General features: G+C 50.3%; 1 protein-coding gene across 1 annotated transcript in view; it reads right to left on the reverse strand.

The window, feature by feature from the left end:
* Window positions 1–17,902, reverse strand: part of LOC8024753 (histone-lysine N-methyltransferase SETDB1-B) — a gene marked incomplete at its 5' end in the record, with an annotated part of 76,043 nt that extends 58,141 nt beyond the window's left edge. Inside the window, 6 exons of the mRNA XM_029973644.4 lie at window positions 8,766–8,955; window positions 11,428–11,576; window positions 14,850–14,949; window positions 15,763–15,881; window positions 17,624–17,779; window positions 17,859–17,902. Of these exons, the coding sequence (XP_029829504.4) occupies window positions 8,766–8,955; window positions 11,428–11,576; window positions 14,850–14,949; window positions 15,763–15,881; window positions 17,624–17,779; window positions 17,859–17,902 (758 nt within the window). The remainder of the gene's footprint in view (window positions 1–8,765; window positions 8,956–11,427; window positions 11,577–14,849; window positions 14,950–15,762; window positions 15,882–17,623; window positions 17,780–17,858) is intronic.

Consider the following 17,902-nt stretch of genomic DNA (forward strand, 5'->3'; position numbering starts at 1 on the left):
CTCGGTGAGGTTTCAGCGAAAAATTGCTCCAGAAGCGAGGAACACACGCCACCTTTTTCGGAGGCGCGCCACTTTTTCGGTCGCGTTATGACGGGGAATCTGTTTCCCGAAACCTAGTTTCGCGACACAAGATTCGCCAACAAGATGTATCGTGTGAATAGACCTTTAGACAACTCTATCCGGCAACACGAGGAAATCGTGTTGCCGGCGACCCTGTCACGTCGCGGCAACAACAGTCGGGCAACATGCTGCCGTCGCCCGGCACGCGTGTTGGCAGATTTGTTGTCCGATCACCCTGTCACACCGCGCTGACAGCGGGACCAAAAAGGGGAACACTCCGCCATCTTGGTTGTCTACCTTCCTTGGTCTACGGCGCGGCGATGCTGGAAATTGGAGTCTGTACAAAGTGCTAGTGCGTTCGAAGGGCCGGAAATTACCACGAGACAACCTCCAGTGACTGTGATTAGAAAACTTGACACGGGGAGTATTTTCCATCCTTTACTTTATCAAAATGTTAATTCGCTGACAAAGCCGATAGACTTAATTAACCGAGGAAAGTAAAATCGCTGATGTATTTTCCGGGATTTGCGCCACCGTATGAAGTGTTTCTGTCCGGCTCTTTCTTCACGTCATTTCTATTTCTACTGTAAAGTTGAGTTAGCACCGGCAGTACCACGAAGTGTCTTTTGTATAGCGTGGTGTGGAGCTGCACTTACACGTGCTTAAAAACTGCGACACTGAGACGATCGGCCTTCATAACAACCGGTGGAATAAATATTTTTCAACGCTATCTATTTGCCTACCGTTGCCTGCTATGTGAGCGCTTCACTCTTCAAAACGTCCTAACGATATCTGAATCAATCCAGGTGTTTGGTAGTGGCTGTTTCCAAGTTGCAAGCATCACCAATAATGATCAGACCGGTCGTTTTAATAGGTCTGTTCGGTTCGGCCAGAAAGCTTTGAATGTCCGAGTTCTGACGAGTGCAGGAGTCGTGAAGGGGCGGCGGCGCAGAACCAGTGCAGCCGCCGCGCTAGGACTGGCGCTGTGATCGGCTTTCCGAGCGGAAGCGCAGGGTGCCGTCTGCATCTGTTGGCTCTTGTTTCTCCACGCCACGTTGTATGCTACGTTTAATTAGTGGCGGTTTGATGAGACCATTCGTGTTTCCTTATTTTTAAAATATAATAACGGAATCTTTTCTGTGAATATTTTTTATTCGAGTGTCCTAAAAACGTTTTGTGCACGAAATGTGTTTCTGTCTGCATTCTTAACGGCCGTTCGGTTCCTGTCGTTTCCATAAGCGTTCGTGTCCTTCACATTCATTTCGCAATAGTAGATTCATTCCAAGTCTCTCGAGTTTCGCATTTCGACGATAGGTTCACGGATCAGGATGACTTTGCGTCGGAAATCACTGGCGGCAGCGCGCGGTCGGTAGCGGTCACCTCGAAGACGAAGGCCTGACGATAGCGTTTTGGCCAATACAGTTATCGACCGTAACTTTGGCGGTAAGCTGAAGCGTTTATTCTGATTCTCAAGAAAGACCTGCAAGGAACTACCAAGCCAATGCCGATTCTCGGCGTTTTTCCCAGGCCCGTTAGTAAGCGTCCACAAATACTAGCGGACAAAGCATACAGTATTATGCTCAGCTACGGGGCATGCGAGGGCCAGTGTACTAAATCCCAGACCTCTGCAATCTATCGGAGTCGCCAGTATGCATCCAAGAGCAACTGAAGGCGGCGACTATCGAAAGTGCAATAGCTTTCCTGTGTCTGTAAGGAAGAATATCAACACTGTGGATCCCCACATAGCATCAAAAAGAAACAATTTACGTGAGCCAATATTTCAACACTTACCACAGGGAGCCACACCTACGCGAGCAGGTGCCTAAAACGCTTTCAGAATATCATAATCCATCAAATCTCTACCCTCGGTTATGATCTCGATTCCGCGTCCACCGCAGGTACGTTATTATCATAAGTGGGAGGAAATGCAACCTCCGTATCGGCGCAGACGTTTGAGCAAGAGCTGCGAAAAATGGCATCGCGAGCAGAGACGGACGAGGAGCGTCGTCTGCTATCGCCGTCTGCTCTTGTCGTCTGCTTCTGCACGGACGGTGAACTGACTCCGGAGCCGGTGCAAGATTTTGAGGAACTGAGTCTGAACTTGTTCAGAACTGGGATGAATCGAACGCGCCAGTGCAGCGGCCGCGCCACTTCCGGTCGAATCGAATGCACCAGTTCCTGCAGTGCTGAACCAGTTCAGCCAGTTCAGGCGAATCGAACAGACCTAATGCTTCGATTTTTAAATCTTTCCTTTCCTGGATTCTTGGGTCTTGGGCTGTTGAGGGGCACCGCAAAAAAAATAAATAAATAATAATTATACTTCATCAGCGGGTGAGTAGGCATGCCATTTTATTTCACTGGCGGTAATGTAAACTGGTCTCTCTAAGACAAGCTGAAGAACCAACACCAGGCGGCTCTGACGTCATGCCGCTGCGTTGGCGGAGACGCTTCACTTCCCGCGAATCTAGGTTCTGCGCATGCGCAGTGCCCACACCTGGTGTGGGCAAACGCGATTTGCTTGTAAGCAGGGCGTCGGTCTGCCCCCCGGCTCCGCGTACAGAGCGTGGTCACGTGGCAAAGGATAGACGTAATGACTGGTTCCAACCACAGCCTCCTCTATACTGACAAAGCCTGGCAGATCGCCACGAAACGCGGCCGCCGAAAGTGAAAAGGTAGAGCGGCAGACAACGGATGAGAGGAGAGCCACGTGACGGGCGCCCCGCTGCGGCGAGACGCCGAAATACACTTCTCCCGAGCGAAGGAATGTCCGCTCGTGCTCCTCGCGTTCCTCGCGCTACCTCGTCTTTCCTCGTCGGGTTTGAAATCCATGTTACGGGTCCTCGCTGCTGCAAAAGCTGTGCGCTGACTACAGGCTTCCCAGGGAATGCTCTGTGCTACCAGAATCTCGCGCTCCAAATCTGCGACCGGGCCACTCTACGACTCCGTCGTCGAACTGCCAGGCTTTGTGAGTATAAAGGAGGCTATCTTCCAACACTTCCAGTGCACTGTCAGCGTAGGGGGCGACATATGCGCAAGAGTTGAAAAGTTCAGTGTTCATCCCGTGGTGCGAAGACCTATCTTAAGCTCACTTCCGAAGGAAGGTCGCCAAAGCGCTTTTAAGACGCGACTACCAAGAAACGTCACATACAGGCACGTAGCCAGAGAAAGAGGGGGGGGGGGGGGGGGGGGGAGCCGAAATCTAATTTTGCTGGGACCTCCTCTGCCCCCTCCCCCTCATACAGCATTTTGTCACGGGCATTTTGTCATACTCGCGCGAGCAAAACTTCGCGGCAGTATAATAATGCTGTGGGTTTTGCGAAGGGCAACTTTCCTTTACGTCCAGCCGTAGCCCTCCACGCCATTATTATTTCTTTATATGTCTCACCGAATCCAAAAATGCCGCTTGGGCATTTTTGAAGAAGCATGGCGGCGACTACAAAAACATGGATGATAAGCATCGAGCGTTCCTATCAGAACAACTATGGGAACGACACAGTTTGGAAAACGAACTCCACAGCGCCCTGCAGGAGCTCGTGTACTCAAACCAAGCATGCCATCGATGCACAAGCGCTTGCGCGCTCAACGCTTCCACGCCGCGAGAACTAGCTTAGGGGCACGTGCGGGATGGCGAACTTTATTCCGGCACATGAGCACGAGTTTATGGTCAATAGACAGAGGCGCTTTGGGACACGACTTGCGCGGACTTCCTTGCGCACCCCCGCGGCGTCTGCTCTTTTCGTTGTTTCGTGTTTGCAGACGCGCACGCGCAATGGCGCCTTCCGCGGGGAGCGCTCGCGCGGGAGTCTGGTTTCGCCGCCATTTTCCTTTCTCATGCTTTTTGGTATCGCAGCGTCTGCGCACAAACATATACAAGCGCTCTCTCGCTGTGTGTGCGTGTGTCTGTGTTCGCGCGCACTGACAGCTACCGGTTTCCTTTTAAGAATAACGCGGGTGCCCTATTCGCGTCATATTTTCGTGAAGCACGTGAAGATCGACTTACGATCCGGAGGACTTAAAAGCGCAAAAAATACGGACGGGAAATACACACAGGGGGATCGGTGGCCGAGTCGTCTAGCGCACACCAGCTGGGAGCACGTGGAGCGAAAGCTCGCGCTGCAGAATCCAGGGATCCTGGGTTCGAGCCCCACCCCTGCCCGTTTCGATCTGGATGAGCATCGTACCGGCGTGCGGTCCTGTATCACTACTGCGTGATGCACGTTAAAGACCCCAGGCTAGCGGTTGTGCCGCGCTGGCTAAATTGCTCATCTACAGCTGGGAGACTCGTCGCCCCTGCGAGGCAGACCAAGTTCTAGGCTGTATAAACACACACACAACTCAATTCTTTTAATAGACACATACAACATGGACTGGCGGCGTGTTGTATCTGTAACTTCCTGGTCCGTGTTTCTTGCGCTTTTACGTCCTCCAGATCCCAATGAAGCAACTAGCCCAATCTAAAGTTCTAATTCGACTTGCGGCTCGAGCCCTTGTCTTTGGCCGGTGCTTCGACGCCAGTTTCGCGCACGCTAATTCCTACGTGCTATCGAGGTGCTGTCGAGATAGGCTACCACAACGTGCATCAACATAAAAAAATAAAACCTTAAAGCGCCTTTTTTTTTTTTTTTGTAGTTGCTGTGTGTTCTTAGCATGGGGCACGCACTGCGAAATGTTCCAACATGAAAACTATAGAACTTTGAGACAGCATATTAGAGTGTTTGTTTTTTTGTAGTAAGCCGTGTGTTTTCCTCATCTGAACGCTCTGCAAAATGTTCGGACATGAAAGGTTAAACTTTAAAACAGCCTAACAATAAACTCGGTGTTTTTTTGTTTTTTTTGTAGTAGTAGTGGTAATTGCGTGTTTTTGGCATCGCTAAGCACTGCGAGTGGTCCAACATGAAAATTTAAACTTAGAAACAACCTGCTAAAGTTCCGCGTGGGTTTGGCATTGACTTCTACGAAGTGTACCACCATCAAACAAAAACTCTGAGGCACCCTAAGAAGTTTGTTTTTGTAGCAACCGTGAACTATCGGCATCGGGTACCACAAATAATAGAGAGCTTTAGGGAACCGTTTTTGCGCATCGGATACGGTACGGTGGGCCCTCCGGTATACGAACTGCGCATGCGCCACTGGAAAAGACCCGCACATGCGCAGTTCCTACCGGAAGGCCCATCGTATACCGTATCGGATGTGCAAAAACGGTTCCCTAAGACTCTCTAATGGCACGCACCATAAGAGGAACACTTCGAGCCCACAAGAACGCCTTTTGTTCCAGGACTCGTGCAGCAAAAAGAGCACTTTTAAAAGTCACCAACCGGCGCGCCATCATAACGTGGTATATACGACTCGTAAATCAATTGGGAGAGATGAACCACAAAGTAACCAGCGCAATCAAAGTATAGACGTTTTCTGTTTCCTGTTGTTCTCAGTCACGTGGGTTCCGTATAATCTGGTACGCGGGACGAAAAAATAATAGAACATTTCCACCTGGAATATGCGAGAAAATATAGGTGAGGGAAAACAAGAATGTGTGACAATGAGGCATTTTTCGTAAAAACCTTTCAGCGGCGTGGAGAGATCAAAACGACGTGTTACCGTATACCAGAAGTGACGGCATTCAAGATGGCTGCGCCCTTCTGGAAAATTCCAAGCAGCAGTCGTCGTTATCTCTCTCCGTCGCCCCGCGCCCTCTCAACGTACTCGGCGAAACTACCCGATCATGAAGCGCGAATGAAACCGTTCCGCCGGAATGAACCTTTTCCGAGAAGCGTTCCGCGCACGCGCGAGCGCCCGATGCCAAGCGGGGGAAGTCGGCACGAAAAATCCAGGAAATTCGGAAGGACACTGAGGGATCAGCGAGGTAGAACACGTAATTGCAGCACATATAAAATTGTGTTACACACAAAAAAATAATAATAATAAGGTGGACGGAAAGAAAAACAAGACGTTTGGGTGGACGCCTCGGATTCCTATTTTTAAAGTCGCGTTGGGCACGCGCCGCAGCTCAGAGACCGAAGAAACTGGCAGCGGTAGCTCCCATTATCCATTGGTAGCGCAGGTAGGTCACTTCCTCAATTTTTAGTTCGTGCAGCCACCGCCCGGTGCCGTCGGTATGTGGAAAAGGTCCGTTCGGAAACCTGGTAAACCGATTCATCTGACGACCGACAGGCGTTTCCGCCACTAAATTGCAAACGACCTCCATGGTTTGGAGTTGCCCCCTCCCTTAAACGTAGGCTCTCTGGTGTTACCTGAGTAACACGGGGCCTGACAGACTACCAATACTCCGGTCCGCTTCAACAGGCGTAGCCAAGGCGACCATTGATTATACGGTTTTATACCTTCACAATCGTCACGACAGTGCACGCAGTACCAGACTTAGTGTCTTACAGAAGTACTCACGCTATCGAAGTGCACTTCAATATACATGTTCAGAGAATCAGAACTGTGTGTTTGGATAATTAGACACTATCGCACGGAGCAGGCCGCGCCACCCACCGACCTCCGAAGGCGCCCATGCAGCAGCACGACACAACAGTCACCAGACGCACACAACCGATAAGCCTCCGGCACAGGGGCTGCCGAGAAGCGAAAAATCGGCATCGCGGGAAAAAAAAAAAAAAAAGAACGACAGGCTAGGCGGAACTAGCCGATAAAGAAAACCTGCCACTTTTTAAACGGCGCCACCGTGGTATTCTAGTAGACCATAACCGTGGCGTGGCGCCTCTGAGCTTGAATGAGTTAGCGAGTGTTGTAGTTCACCATTAAAACAATAATAATAAAAACAGTAATCTAAAATATACAATCTTTTTTTTTTAACTTTTTCGCTGTTTCGAGTGTAATAGTAAAAGCGTTGCCGTTGTCGTATCTTCATACAGGCGACAAACATACGGGGGGGGGGGGGGGGGGCCTTCAGTTTGTCAAACGACGTTTTAGGGAAGGCCGACTTTTAATGGAAGGACGGGTGACACCAGCTCACACAACTTGTGTGAGCTGGTGTCACCCGGTGTGGAAGAACACCCGATGCCCTGATCTGGCCGCCTCCAAAATCACAATTTAAAGGGACAGTGAGTTTTCACCCGGTTTGTCTACAGCACACCGTTTCAAACTATCACCGGCTCGCACCAACACCTCATCCGATCCCGAAAATCAATACAGTTCAATCGAAGAGGCTATGTGTGCCCTCCTCAGTGCTTCGAGCAGCCATCGAGCAAATGAGTGCTCCATTTCCTTTTCAGTCAGTCACTGATTAGTATAGAATATACCACCATTCATCAACCTAGGGTGGTTTGCAGACGTGGTAGCCACTCCACAAGAAAAAAAAAAGTAAAATGCATTGCAGATGTACCCGAGAAATCGGGGGAAAAAAACAGTTTCAACGATATATTTATTTAACTATTTTTACGGATTTCAAGTTTCTCCTTTATTTTTTTCTTGTCCTACCGGTTAACGACATCCTTCAACGAGTCACACAGATCGTACCAAGCATTTACACACATTTGCGTTTGAGTGCGACACGTTCTGTTGCGGTTGCCAACTGCAGAACACGGTTGCGTTGAAACCAGTCGACCGAAGAGCCAATAAGGAGTTTTCGTAGATCGTTTTCGCCGTCCTGCAGCGATATCCGCAACCCGCTACGATACCCGTAACTCTAGAGTCAAGGCCATCGGCGCGCAGGCGCAGTAGCGGCTTCTTCGCTGCGGAGGGCTTAGTGGAGGGGAAAACGCGGTGTACGAAAACTCCTTATACTACTGCGCCTGCGCGCCGATGACCTTGACTGTAGAGTTACGGGTATCGTAGCGGGTTGCGTAGAGCGCTGCAGGGCGCCGAAAAGGATCTACGAAAGCTCCCTAATAAGAACGCGCTATCGTCGCTTGCAGCTCACCAATTGCACGCCAAATCCACGAAAACATGGCGGCATTCGGCGACAGCGTCGAGGTGGCCGATATGTTGGGACGATCCCGCCGGCTTCTGCAACTTATGTCCAAACTAAGGGACCCTATAAGTGTCTAAACCTGCTGCACCCGTGTCCCTCCACCGCTCCCATCTAACAAAAGGGAATTGTAGTAGACTGTCCTTCGCTACGGTATCCCTGAAAAAAACGCCGCAGCTGCGCATGCGCGCCGCCAGCTTTATCTGCATAGTTCAAAGTCTTGTGGCGGATTACGGAGCGCTATCCGGGAGCTTAGCGGGCTGCGGAAACGGTCTACTACAATTCCCATATTTCGGAACGGGAACCCGGATCCGCTTCGCTGAAAGGCGCGAGCGAGGACGGGAACGTTCCCTTTCTTTTCTCGCCTCCTGATTGGTCTAAGCCCACAACACTCCTTACAGAGAACACACTCCGTGAGCTCCGCGAGAGGGGAGTTCCTTCTTCAGCTCTTCTCTAGTCGTGGCCGGAGGCGAGACAGTTACCGTCACTACCTGTCAAGTTTCCTAGACGGGCATTACAAACGAGGCGTCAGCGACATCCACCAGGTGCTCTTTGCTAATCGTTTCATTCGTTTTAAAATTCTTTTGCGTGTCTTTTTCAACACGAGATTGGTGTGTCTGATGTGATAATGCTCCTTTGAACACGAATAGACCGAGAAAAAAGCTCCAAAATTTCGGTGTAGTAAAAACAACAACAAAAAGAAAACTGGCGATTGGCAGGCAGTGTTAACTGTGCTGCGCTCTGTCGATGACACGGCATTACTCGAGAAGCTCACCTCTGTGCTTCCTTGAACTTCTTGAAGCTTGCGATAGGACCCTTCTTGTACTTCCGTGCTCCGTACTTATATCTCTTCGGTTTCTTCCGGTAGACGACGCCTGCGAACGTTTCCAACAGACCGGTCGAGCGAAATTCGTCCTCGCACAAAGTTGCGACATCCTCCACATGTGACCCGAGCCGCTGTATCTCTGAAAAGCATTGCGGACGGATGATAACCTCAACGGGAGGAGGTTGTCACGGGACAGACATGCTTCCAGAAGCTCAATCCCCAAACTTCGGGTAGCCCGAACGGTCGGTTAGGCTACCTATAGACCTAATGCCAATCGGCCGCAACAACCAGCACCACGGCAGCACGTGAAAGCCTGTTCGAAAGCGAGCCCTTAGAGGGAACTGTCATTCTGCGCTTGTCCCTGCTGTCTCTCCGGAACCTGGAGAGGTGGCCACAAAACAGATGTCGATCTTCGCTCGCTGGACAGCACTCCGTTAGTATCCGACGACCCTATATTCGCTGACAGGTTAAAGGGATACTGAATCGAAACTTGAAATACACCTATTATGGTCAGAAATAGGTTTAATATGATTAATGATATCCGTAAATCATAATCGCGCGTTTGTATTTTGAACGGATGGCTATATTTTTCACACTAAGGAGCCCGATTGGGCGCGCGCTCAAAAATCAGCCATTGGGGAGCGCGATGCGTCTTGGGACATTCCGCACATTCGTGAAGTCACTTGTGCCCGACGGGAAAGGCTACGGCGTGGTGTTGTAGTTACGAGCGTTGCTACTTGGTAGCGCGTCGACGATTTACGACCTGTGACAACGTGGCCGTTTGAGATGTGCAAGGGCTGCACGCACGCTGCACCACGGCAAGTCGGCAACCACGGCACTACTGACAAAACCAGCTCCGTGGCCGGATTCTCAAAGCGAACTTACGACGAAAAAAGTGCGTACAACAAATTTGGGAGAAAACCCATATTCACGACAGAATCCTACGACAGCTCCGAAGCTGTCTTACGCAGCTTTTACGATCAAATCAACATGGCCGACAGCGTCGCTCAGTTACTTGGTCGCGACGGCCAACGGATATTTATTTTTTTACGTGCTCTACTCGCGCGTCCCGACTTCAACCAGCAAGAAAAAAGAAGGGAGTACTTCAAACAGACCACGACGAACAAGAACGCGGGATCCACGAACACCCGAGAGCAGCTACAACGGCCACGATTCCACCGACCAAGCGAGCTTGGCAGAATATAGTAGGCCTAGCAGCAACACCGACTCGGCGCACCGTTGCTCCGGCGGTCCTTGGCCAAGACCGTCTGCCCACGACCGGCTGGCGTGCTGAATGGATTATGCCCGCGCGATCCTTGTCGACCCTTTCCGAATGAATAGTTTGATCCCTGAACTAAATTTCAGAGGTCAATCTTTTCCCCTTGTCATCTCGATCTCCTTGTTTTCCGAGGCAGCGGTGACGAACGCTATCGTCGAGAAGGGAATCTTATTGATTCTATCTGCTTGTTTTGTGTGATATAGAGCTCAAATAAACGCCATACGGATTACCTTCGCAACACGGTATGTACACTCTGTTATTAGTATGCCATTTTTATTCTGACACGACGCTACGTCACTGTCGAGCTATAGCAGTTCGTGGGAGCTATGCGATGTCTGTCCGACCTTTCTTTGTCGAGTGTCACGTCAGTATCGAGTTGCGATCGTAAAAGATCGGTCCAGAAGCGCTTACCGAAACGCGGTCTAACAGAGCGAATCCAGCACTTCGATCAAACGCGCGCGTCCGCTCCGAGTGTAAACAGGTATTTGCGTGGCTCTTGCTGACACTCTCGTAGTCCCAGCGTATCTTTTTTAACGTCGGCTCGCACGTCACGACTCGCAGCAACTAATATCGGCCGTGCCAGAAGCATGCTCGGGACGTGTCGTGCAAAGAGCCGCAACGAGAACGAGCTCACTGTGGCCAACTACGCTTTGGCTTTCTCCGCCAAGGCTTTGCAAACGCGTTCAGGCCTAGACTAATCCTGCCGGCACGCTGTATTTCCGCAGAACGGCGCTGCTCCTATGCCACAAGTGATGTCACGAGAACTTTCCCACCATCCACCAGATGTGAATTTCAAATCGTTTAATTAGGTTTAAAATTAGTTCTCCTGTGTTTTACAGCACGATATTGATATCTTCAAGGTGGTGCCTGTCCCTAGCCCATATTTATGCAGAAGGATCGGCGCTAAAATTTCATTTCCGTACCCCTTTAAGAATTCGGGGGAAAACTCCTCCCATCCCTTTCTGCTTTAGCAGAGCAAACGCCGAATGGGAGGTCGCGTGCTATGCCGCGTTCGTGCTGCTGAAGTGGGGTGGAAGAAGCTTTATATGAACTCTTAACCTGTCTCTGACTCTCTGGCTGTCTTGGTTTCTTTACGAACGCAGAATAAGGAACCATAGAATAGGGGGCCGCAACTCTTGGGGGCCGCCAAAGGGCTTGGGGCGGCACACTGCGCAGGCGCAGTTCGACGTTTCCGCTTTTAAGTGCCAGAACGCAACAATTAACTTCGGGTCGAAGCCATTCAGCGGAAGCTGTACCTTCGCGGCGCTTTTCTGTTATACATTAACTTCACTTATCAGCCCCTCCCCCCTGTTATTAGAAGGACTGCCTTACCTCCTACTTCCTCAATTTTTCCTGAAATATCTGAGGCATCTTCAGTTACTGCTGCACCCTCAGAGGCATCCTCAGTGCCTCCTGCACTCCGGGAGACGTCCTCTTCTGCAGTCTGAGTGCTTTTTGAATGGCCGATCGACTCAACTTGGCTACAGAACACAAGAAATGAAAAGCGACTGTCAGTGATCCAACGTACGTATCTGCAGTGTCTCAACAAACCAAAGCTTCGGTTAGGAGAACATCTGACTGAGGATCTCAAGTCCAGTTACAACTGGATACCACTCTCGCCAGCACTCAAGCTAACAATACTATACCTTTATAGACACGGGAGCAGGTAGTTTCCACAGAAGTGACTAATCCTGTACGAATAGTCCTTTTTTCTTCAGGTAGTTGTTGCTTAGAAAATTTAGCATGGGTATATGCCGGCAATTCGGCTTCGTAGGGGTAGGGGGGGGGGGGGGGGGGATGGTTGGTCTCGATTAATTGGGCGGCGGCTTGCGCCACCTAGCCTAAGGGGAGGTCAAACGTTCGCGGCTCTCGGGACTAAGTAGATACCTAAACCCATGGGGACAGCAACAGGAATTATATGTTTATGTTTCTGACGAAGCGCTCAGCTGACGAAGCCAAACTTACGTCAGGGAGGCAGCTTGCGCCACCTTGTGTTTAATTAGTAAAGCTCCAATCGAACACGAGTTCCCAGCAGAATGTTGACTCAGCAGGCCCGTCAGAATTTGGTGACTCTTCTTAGGCATTAAAGGAGCTGAGAAACAATTTCAGTGCTTTGCTTAAATAATTTGGGAGTTGGTGACTCGGCCTTTCTGAAGTATAGAACAAAAAACCGCTTTCGCCTGCATATCCTAGTTTTTATTTTAAAAATGGACAAATATGGAGGTTTTGGGCACGGTCACGTGCGCTGTGACGTCATTGGGGGTCGCGCGGGGTTCCGTGAAGTTCACTCTCTAGAGGCATCAGTGAGCAGCGAGAACATCATCCGCTCGCGACCGCGTGACCACGTGCTGGCGCAGCGCGAACAATATGGTGAAAAGAGGAAAGTCTCATCCGGGTCCGGCCATACCCGTCCGGCCCTGTCCCTCTCCTCCTCCGGCTTCTGGCGGCTGTTCCGCTGTTCGCGGTAACCGATGGAGCTGACGGTTTTGTGGACCTAGGATAGATGGCGCCACTAAAACTCCGTATAATCAAAGTTTTGCCGATGATACCAAGGCTTTGACGCGTCTATATTTATGTTGGAACGACAAGATTTATAGATAAGTTACCTTTTATCTAGCAGGTATTCGCACAACTTGCTACCTTTCTACAAGACCCCCATTCATTGACGTCATGCCGCGTGATTCTCATCGCCGCCACTCGCGGCTGCAAGTCGAGGAATATTCTAATTTTTGCCTCGCGATTGCGCGGCGGAATCGCAACATTTCGAAGGAAAGATGTGTGTTTCCTGCCCTTAGTGACAAGATAAACAATGTAAAAAGTAGAAGATGCCAATTGTTTCAACGTTAAAATCGTTGCACAGCTCCTTTAAAGACTATTAATATTATCCGTGACCCGCACTCGATCCAAAGAGATGACGTAAAGAGCCCAGTCCACCGGCTTTGTGTTTGGTAAACATCGACCTCTAGGGAAGCAAGCTGGGCATCGATCTCCTCGGCAAGACTAGGGAGCCTTCATGTGCGCTTTGCTAGGGTGGTGCCACCCTTTGTAATACTACTCGCCGACAAAGCAGCAGCCATTTTGGTCTCGGCGATAATCCGTGGGGCTTATAAACCGAAGCGCACATGAAGGCACCCTACCTTAGGCAAGACAAAAAGTAGAAAACTGCGGGACTGGGGCTCGAGGGTGAAAAATAAATTGCCCGCGGAATCCGTACTATTACAAGTCCGGATGGAGCAAATTACCCCCAGCTGCAGATTCTCGGTTTTCGCGCGCTAAGAAAATAATCCCATCAGCGCTTTACGCTCGGATTAGGGCGCAAAGCACCCTTCTTTGTCCTAGGGGTCCCAAGTCTGTCGATGGCGCCGTGCATCGAGAGGAGACAGAATCAGCAAGGGGAGGCGGGGCCGGAAGTAAGGACGCGTCGGCCAACTCGATGATCCTTCCAAGAAGGTCACGTCGTTCCCGTAAACCAAGGTGCGTTGGCGACCCCGAGGCGCCTCTCGCTTTGTCTCCGGGTGCAGCTGACCGTAACCACCCGGCGGCGATGCTCCAGGGAGTTCCCCCGTGCGGGTCGGTTAGGAGGGGCAAGGTCGACTCCTGGGGCCTTTCGCAACACCATACATGACAATCGCACGTTTGTATTTTGAGCCTGGTATCTGTATTTTTCGTTATAAACGGCCCACTCTGGCAAACGCTTGGAGAGCAGCCAGCGAAGAGCACGTCACATCCTCCGCATCATGACGTAGTTTGTCTCGGGACATTATGTCCGGACGCAGCGGACGCTGCGAGCTATTCCCGCCAATCCCCATCTGTGCAAGTAGCCCGTGGTACGCTTTCCGCCCGTCACTGTGACCCCTCTCTAAGGTCATGTGACATTCACACGGCCTTGGATAGGCTCCGATGGCTCGTAGCATCCAGTGAAAGCAGCCGAAGCACACCAGCCGATGGGCCACCGCAAGTAACCCCAATGCCGTCTTTGGACGAATTTTGAGAGAAGGGTTAATCTTCTATAATCTTACTTCTGGGACAGAAAAGAGAGTCTAAGTGGAGAGGGGAGTTCCTTCTTCATCTCTTCTCTCGTCGTGGCCGGAGGCGAGACAGTTACCATCACTACCTGTCAAGGTTCCTAGACGGGCATTACAAACGAGGCGTTAGCGACATCCACCAGGTGTTCTTTGCTAATCGTTTAATTCGTTTTAAAATTCCTTTTCGTGTCTTTTTCAACAAGAGATTGGTGTGTCTGATGTGATAATGCTCCTTTGAACACGAATAGATCGAGAAATAAGCGCCGAAATTTCGGTGTAGTATCCCTTTAAGGGAAAAAAAACAACAACAACAAAAAAAAAAAAACTGGCGATTGGCAGGCAGTGTTAAAGGGAAGATGGGGCACTTCTACATTTGAGAAAAAACGCTTGAATTGCGTTCATTTGGCCTTTAGAATAACAGATATCAAAATTATATTTCAATGCGACGCGCCGGAGAGCCACAAGAGCAATTTCAAAATAGGGCTGAAGCCCCGCCCCCCTAGCCTTGGGCAGCCAAAAGAGCCGTCAATGACGTCATGGACAGCGACTGTCTTTCGCGTTTTTCTCGCGTTTAACAATACTTACGCAGCAAATGGTTTGGGTATTCGGGTTCACGGGGTAAAAATACACTAGAATTCACTTCTAACTCATTTTTTCCAAGAAGCTCCGTAGCTTCCCTTTAACTGTGCTGCGCTCTGTCGATGACACGGCATTACTCAAGAAGCTCACCTCTGTGCTTCCTTGAACTTCTTGAAGCTTGCGATAGGACCCTTCTTGTACTTCCGTGCTCCGTACTTATATCTCTTCGGTTTCTTCCGGTAGACGACGCCTGCGCACGTTTCCAACAGACCGGTCGAGCGAAATTCGTCCTCGCACAAAGTTGCGACATCCCCCAGATGTGACCCGAGCCGCTGTATCTCTAGAAAGCAGTGCGGACGGATGATAACCTCAACGGGAAGAGGTTGTCACGGGACGGACATGCTTCCAGAAGCTCAATCCACAAACTTCGGGTAGCCCGAACGGTCGGTTAGGCTACCTATAGACCTAATGCCAATCGACCGCAACAACCAGCACCACGGCAGCACGTGAAAGCCTGTTCGAAAGCGAGCCCTTAGAGGGAACTGTCATTCTGCGCTTGTCCCTGCTGTCTCTCCGGAACCTGGAGAGGTGGCCACAAGACAGATGTCGATCTTCGCTCGCTTGACAGCACTCCGTTAGTATCCGACGACCCTATATTCGCTGATGGGTGAGAATTCGGGGGAAAACTCCTCGCATCCCTTTCTGCTTTAGCAGAGCAAACGCCGAAGGGGAGGTCGCGTGCTATGCCGCGTTCGTGCTGCTAAAGTAAGGTGGAAGGAGCTTCCTACGAACTCTTAACCTGTCTCTGACTCTCTGGCTGTCTTGGTTTCTTTACGAACGCAGAATAAGGAACCATAGAATAGGGGGCCGCAATTCTTGGGGGCCGCCAAAGAGCTTGGGGCGGCACACTGCGCAGGCGCAGTTCGACGTTTCCGGTTTTAAGTGCTAGAACGCAACAATTAACTTCGGGTCGAAGTCATTCAGCGGAAGCTGTACCTTCGCGGCGCTACATGAACTTCGATTATAAGCCCCTCCCACAATGTTATTAGAAAGACTGCCTTACCTCCTACTTCCTCAATTTTTCCTGAAATATCTGAGGCATCTTCAGTGCCTCCTGCACTCCGGGAGACGTCCTCTTCTGCAGTCTGAGTGCTTTTTGAATGGCCGATCGACTCAACTTGGCTACAGATCACAAGAAATGAAAAGCGTCTGTAAGTGATCCAACGTACGTATCTGCAGTGTCCCAACAAACCAAAGCTTCGGTTAGGAGAACATCTGACTGAGGATCTCAAGTCCAGTTACAACTGGAGACCATTCTCGCCAGCACTCAAGCTAACAAAACTATACTTTTATAAACACAGGAGCAGGTGGTTTCCACAGAAGTGACTAATCCTGTACGAATAGTCCTTTTTTCTGCAGGTAGTTGTTGCTTAGAAAATGTAGCATGAGCATATGCCGACAATTCGGCTTTGTAGGGGTATGGGGGGGGGGGGGGGGGTGGTTGGACTCGATTTATCGGGCGGCAGCTTGCGCCACCTAGCCTAAGGGGAGGTCGAACGTTCGCGGCTCACGAGGGCGAAGTAGTTACCTAAACCCATGGGGACAGCAACAGGAATTATATGTTTGTGTTTCTGACGCAGCGCTCAGCTGACGTAGCCAAACGTTACGTCAGCCTTCGGCTTAAGCTTGTGGATGGATAAATGGATGCTAGCTAATGGCTGAACCCTTTACAACGGGAGGTAGTTTGCGCCACCTTGTGTTTAATTAGTGAAGCTCCAATCGAACACGAGTTCCCAGCTGAATGTTGACTTAGCAGGCCCGTCAGAATTCGGTGACTCTTCTTAGTCATTAAAACAATTTCAGTGTTTTGCTTAAATAATTTGGGAGTTGGTGCCTCGATTTTCTGAAGTAAAGAACAAAAAACCGCTTTTGCCTGCATATCCTAGTTTTTATTTTAAAAATGGACAAAGATGGAGGTTTTCGGCACGGTCACGTTCGCTGTGACGTCATTGGGGGTCGCGCGGGGTTTCGTGAAGTTCTCTCTCTAGAGGCATCAGTGAGCAACGAGAACACCACCCGCTCGCGACCACGTGCTGGCGCAGCGCGAACAATATATGGTGAAAGGAGGAAAGTCTCATCCGGGTCCGGCCGTCCGGCCGGATGAGTCTCACCCGTCCGGCCCTGTCCCTCTCCTCCTCCGGCTTCTGGCGGCTGTTCCCCTGTTCGCGGTAGCAGATAGAGCTGACGGTTTTGTGGACCTAGGATAGATGGCGCCACTAAAACTCCGTATAATCAAAGTTTTGTCGATGATACCAAGGTTTTGACGCATTTATATTTATGTTGGAACGACAAGATTTATAGATAAGTTACCTTTTATCTAGCAAGTATTCGCACAACTTGCTATCTTTCTACAAGACCCCCATTGACGTCATGCCGCGTGATTCTCATCGCCGCCGCTCGCGGCTGCAAGTCGAGGAATATTCTAATTTTTGCCTCGCGATTCCGCGGCGGAATCGCAACATTTCGAAGGAAAGATGTGTGTTTTCTGTGCTTAGTGACAAGATAAACAATGTCAAAAGTAGAAGATGCCATATTTTTCAACGTTAAAATCGTTGCACAGCTCCTTTAAAGACTGTTATTATTATTCGTGACCCGCACTCGATCCAAAGAGATGACGTAAAGAGCCCAGTCCACCGGCTTTGTGTTTGGTAAACATCGACCTCTAGGGAAGCAAGCTGGGCATCGATCTCCTCGGCAAGACAAAAATAGAAAACTACGGGATTGGCTGTGGCTATAGAGGGCTCGTGGGTAAAATATAGATTGCCCGCAGAATCCGTACTATATTACAGAGACGGTCAACTAACCGGGAGTAACGTACAACAGGGCGTGACACTACAGCACGTATCGTCGTTTAACTCACTGACCCTGCTAGAGCAGTCACGGTTTCCGGCAGCTGTTGCTCCGGGGAACTAGACCCACGCACTGCGAACCCGGGGTCAGTCCGTTTCCCCAAAGAAGGCTGCACGGCCCTGTCTGTCCTCTTCGCTCGGCCCGAACGCTCTGCCGGCACGTCGCTGTCTCTATAAATGGAGATAGCGCGCAAATACATTAACATGAATAGGTGTGTGCACTTAATCAAGAGAGTGTTCAGTGACCAACCCGAGACTCGCTTCCTCTTCCGAGCCGGCACGCTGAGACTCGCT

The sequence above is a fragment of the Ixodes scapularis genome, unplaced genomic scaffold, assembly GCF_016920785.2.
Source record: "Ixodes scapularis isolate PalLabHiFi unplaced genomic scaffold, ASM1692078v2 PGA_scaffold7__128_contigs__length_106722199, whole genome shotgun sequence".
Classification (NCBI taxonomy): Eukaryota; Metazoa; Arthropoda; class Arachnida; order Ixodida; family Ixodidae; genus Ixodes; species Ixodes scapularis.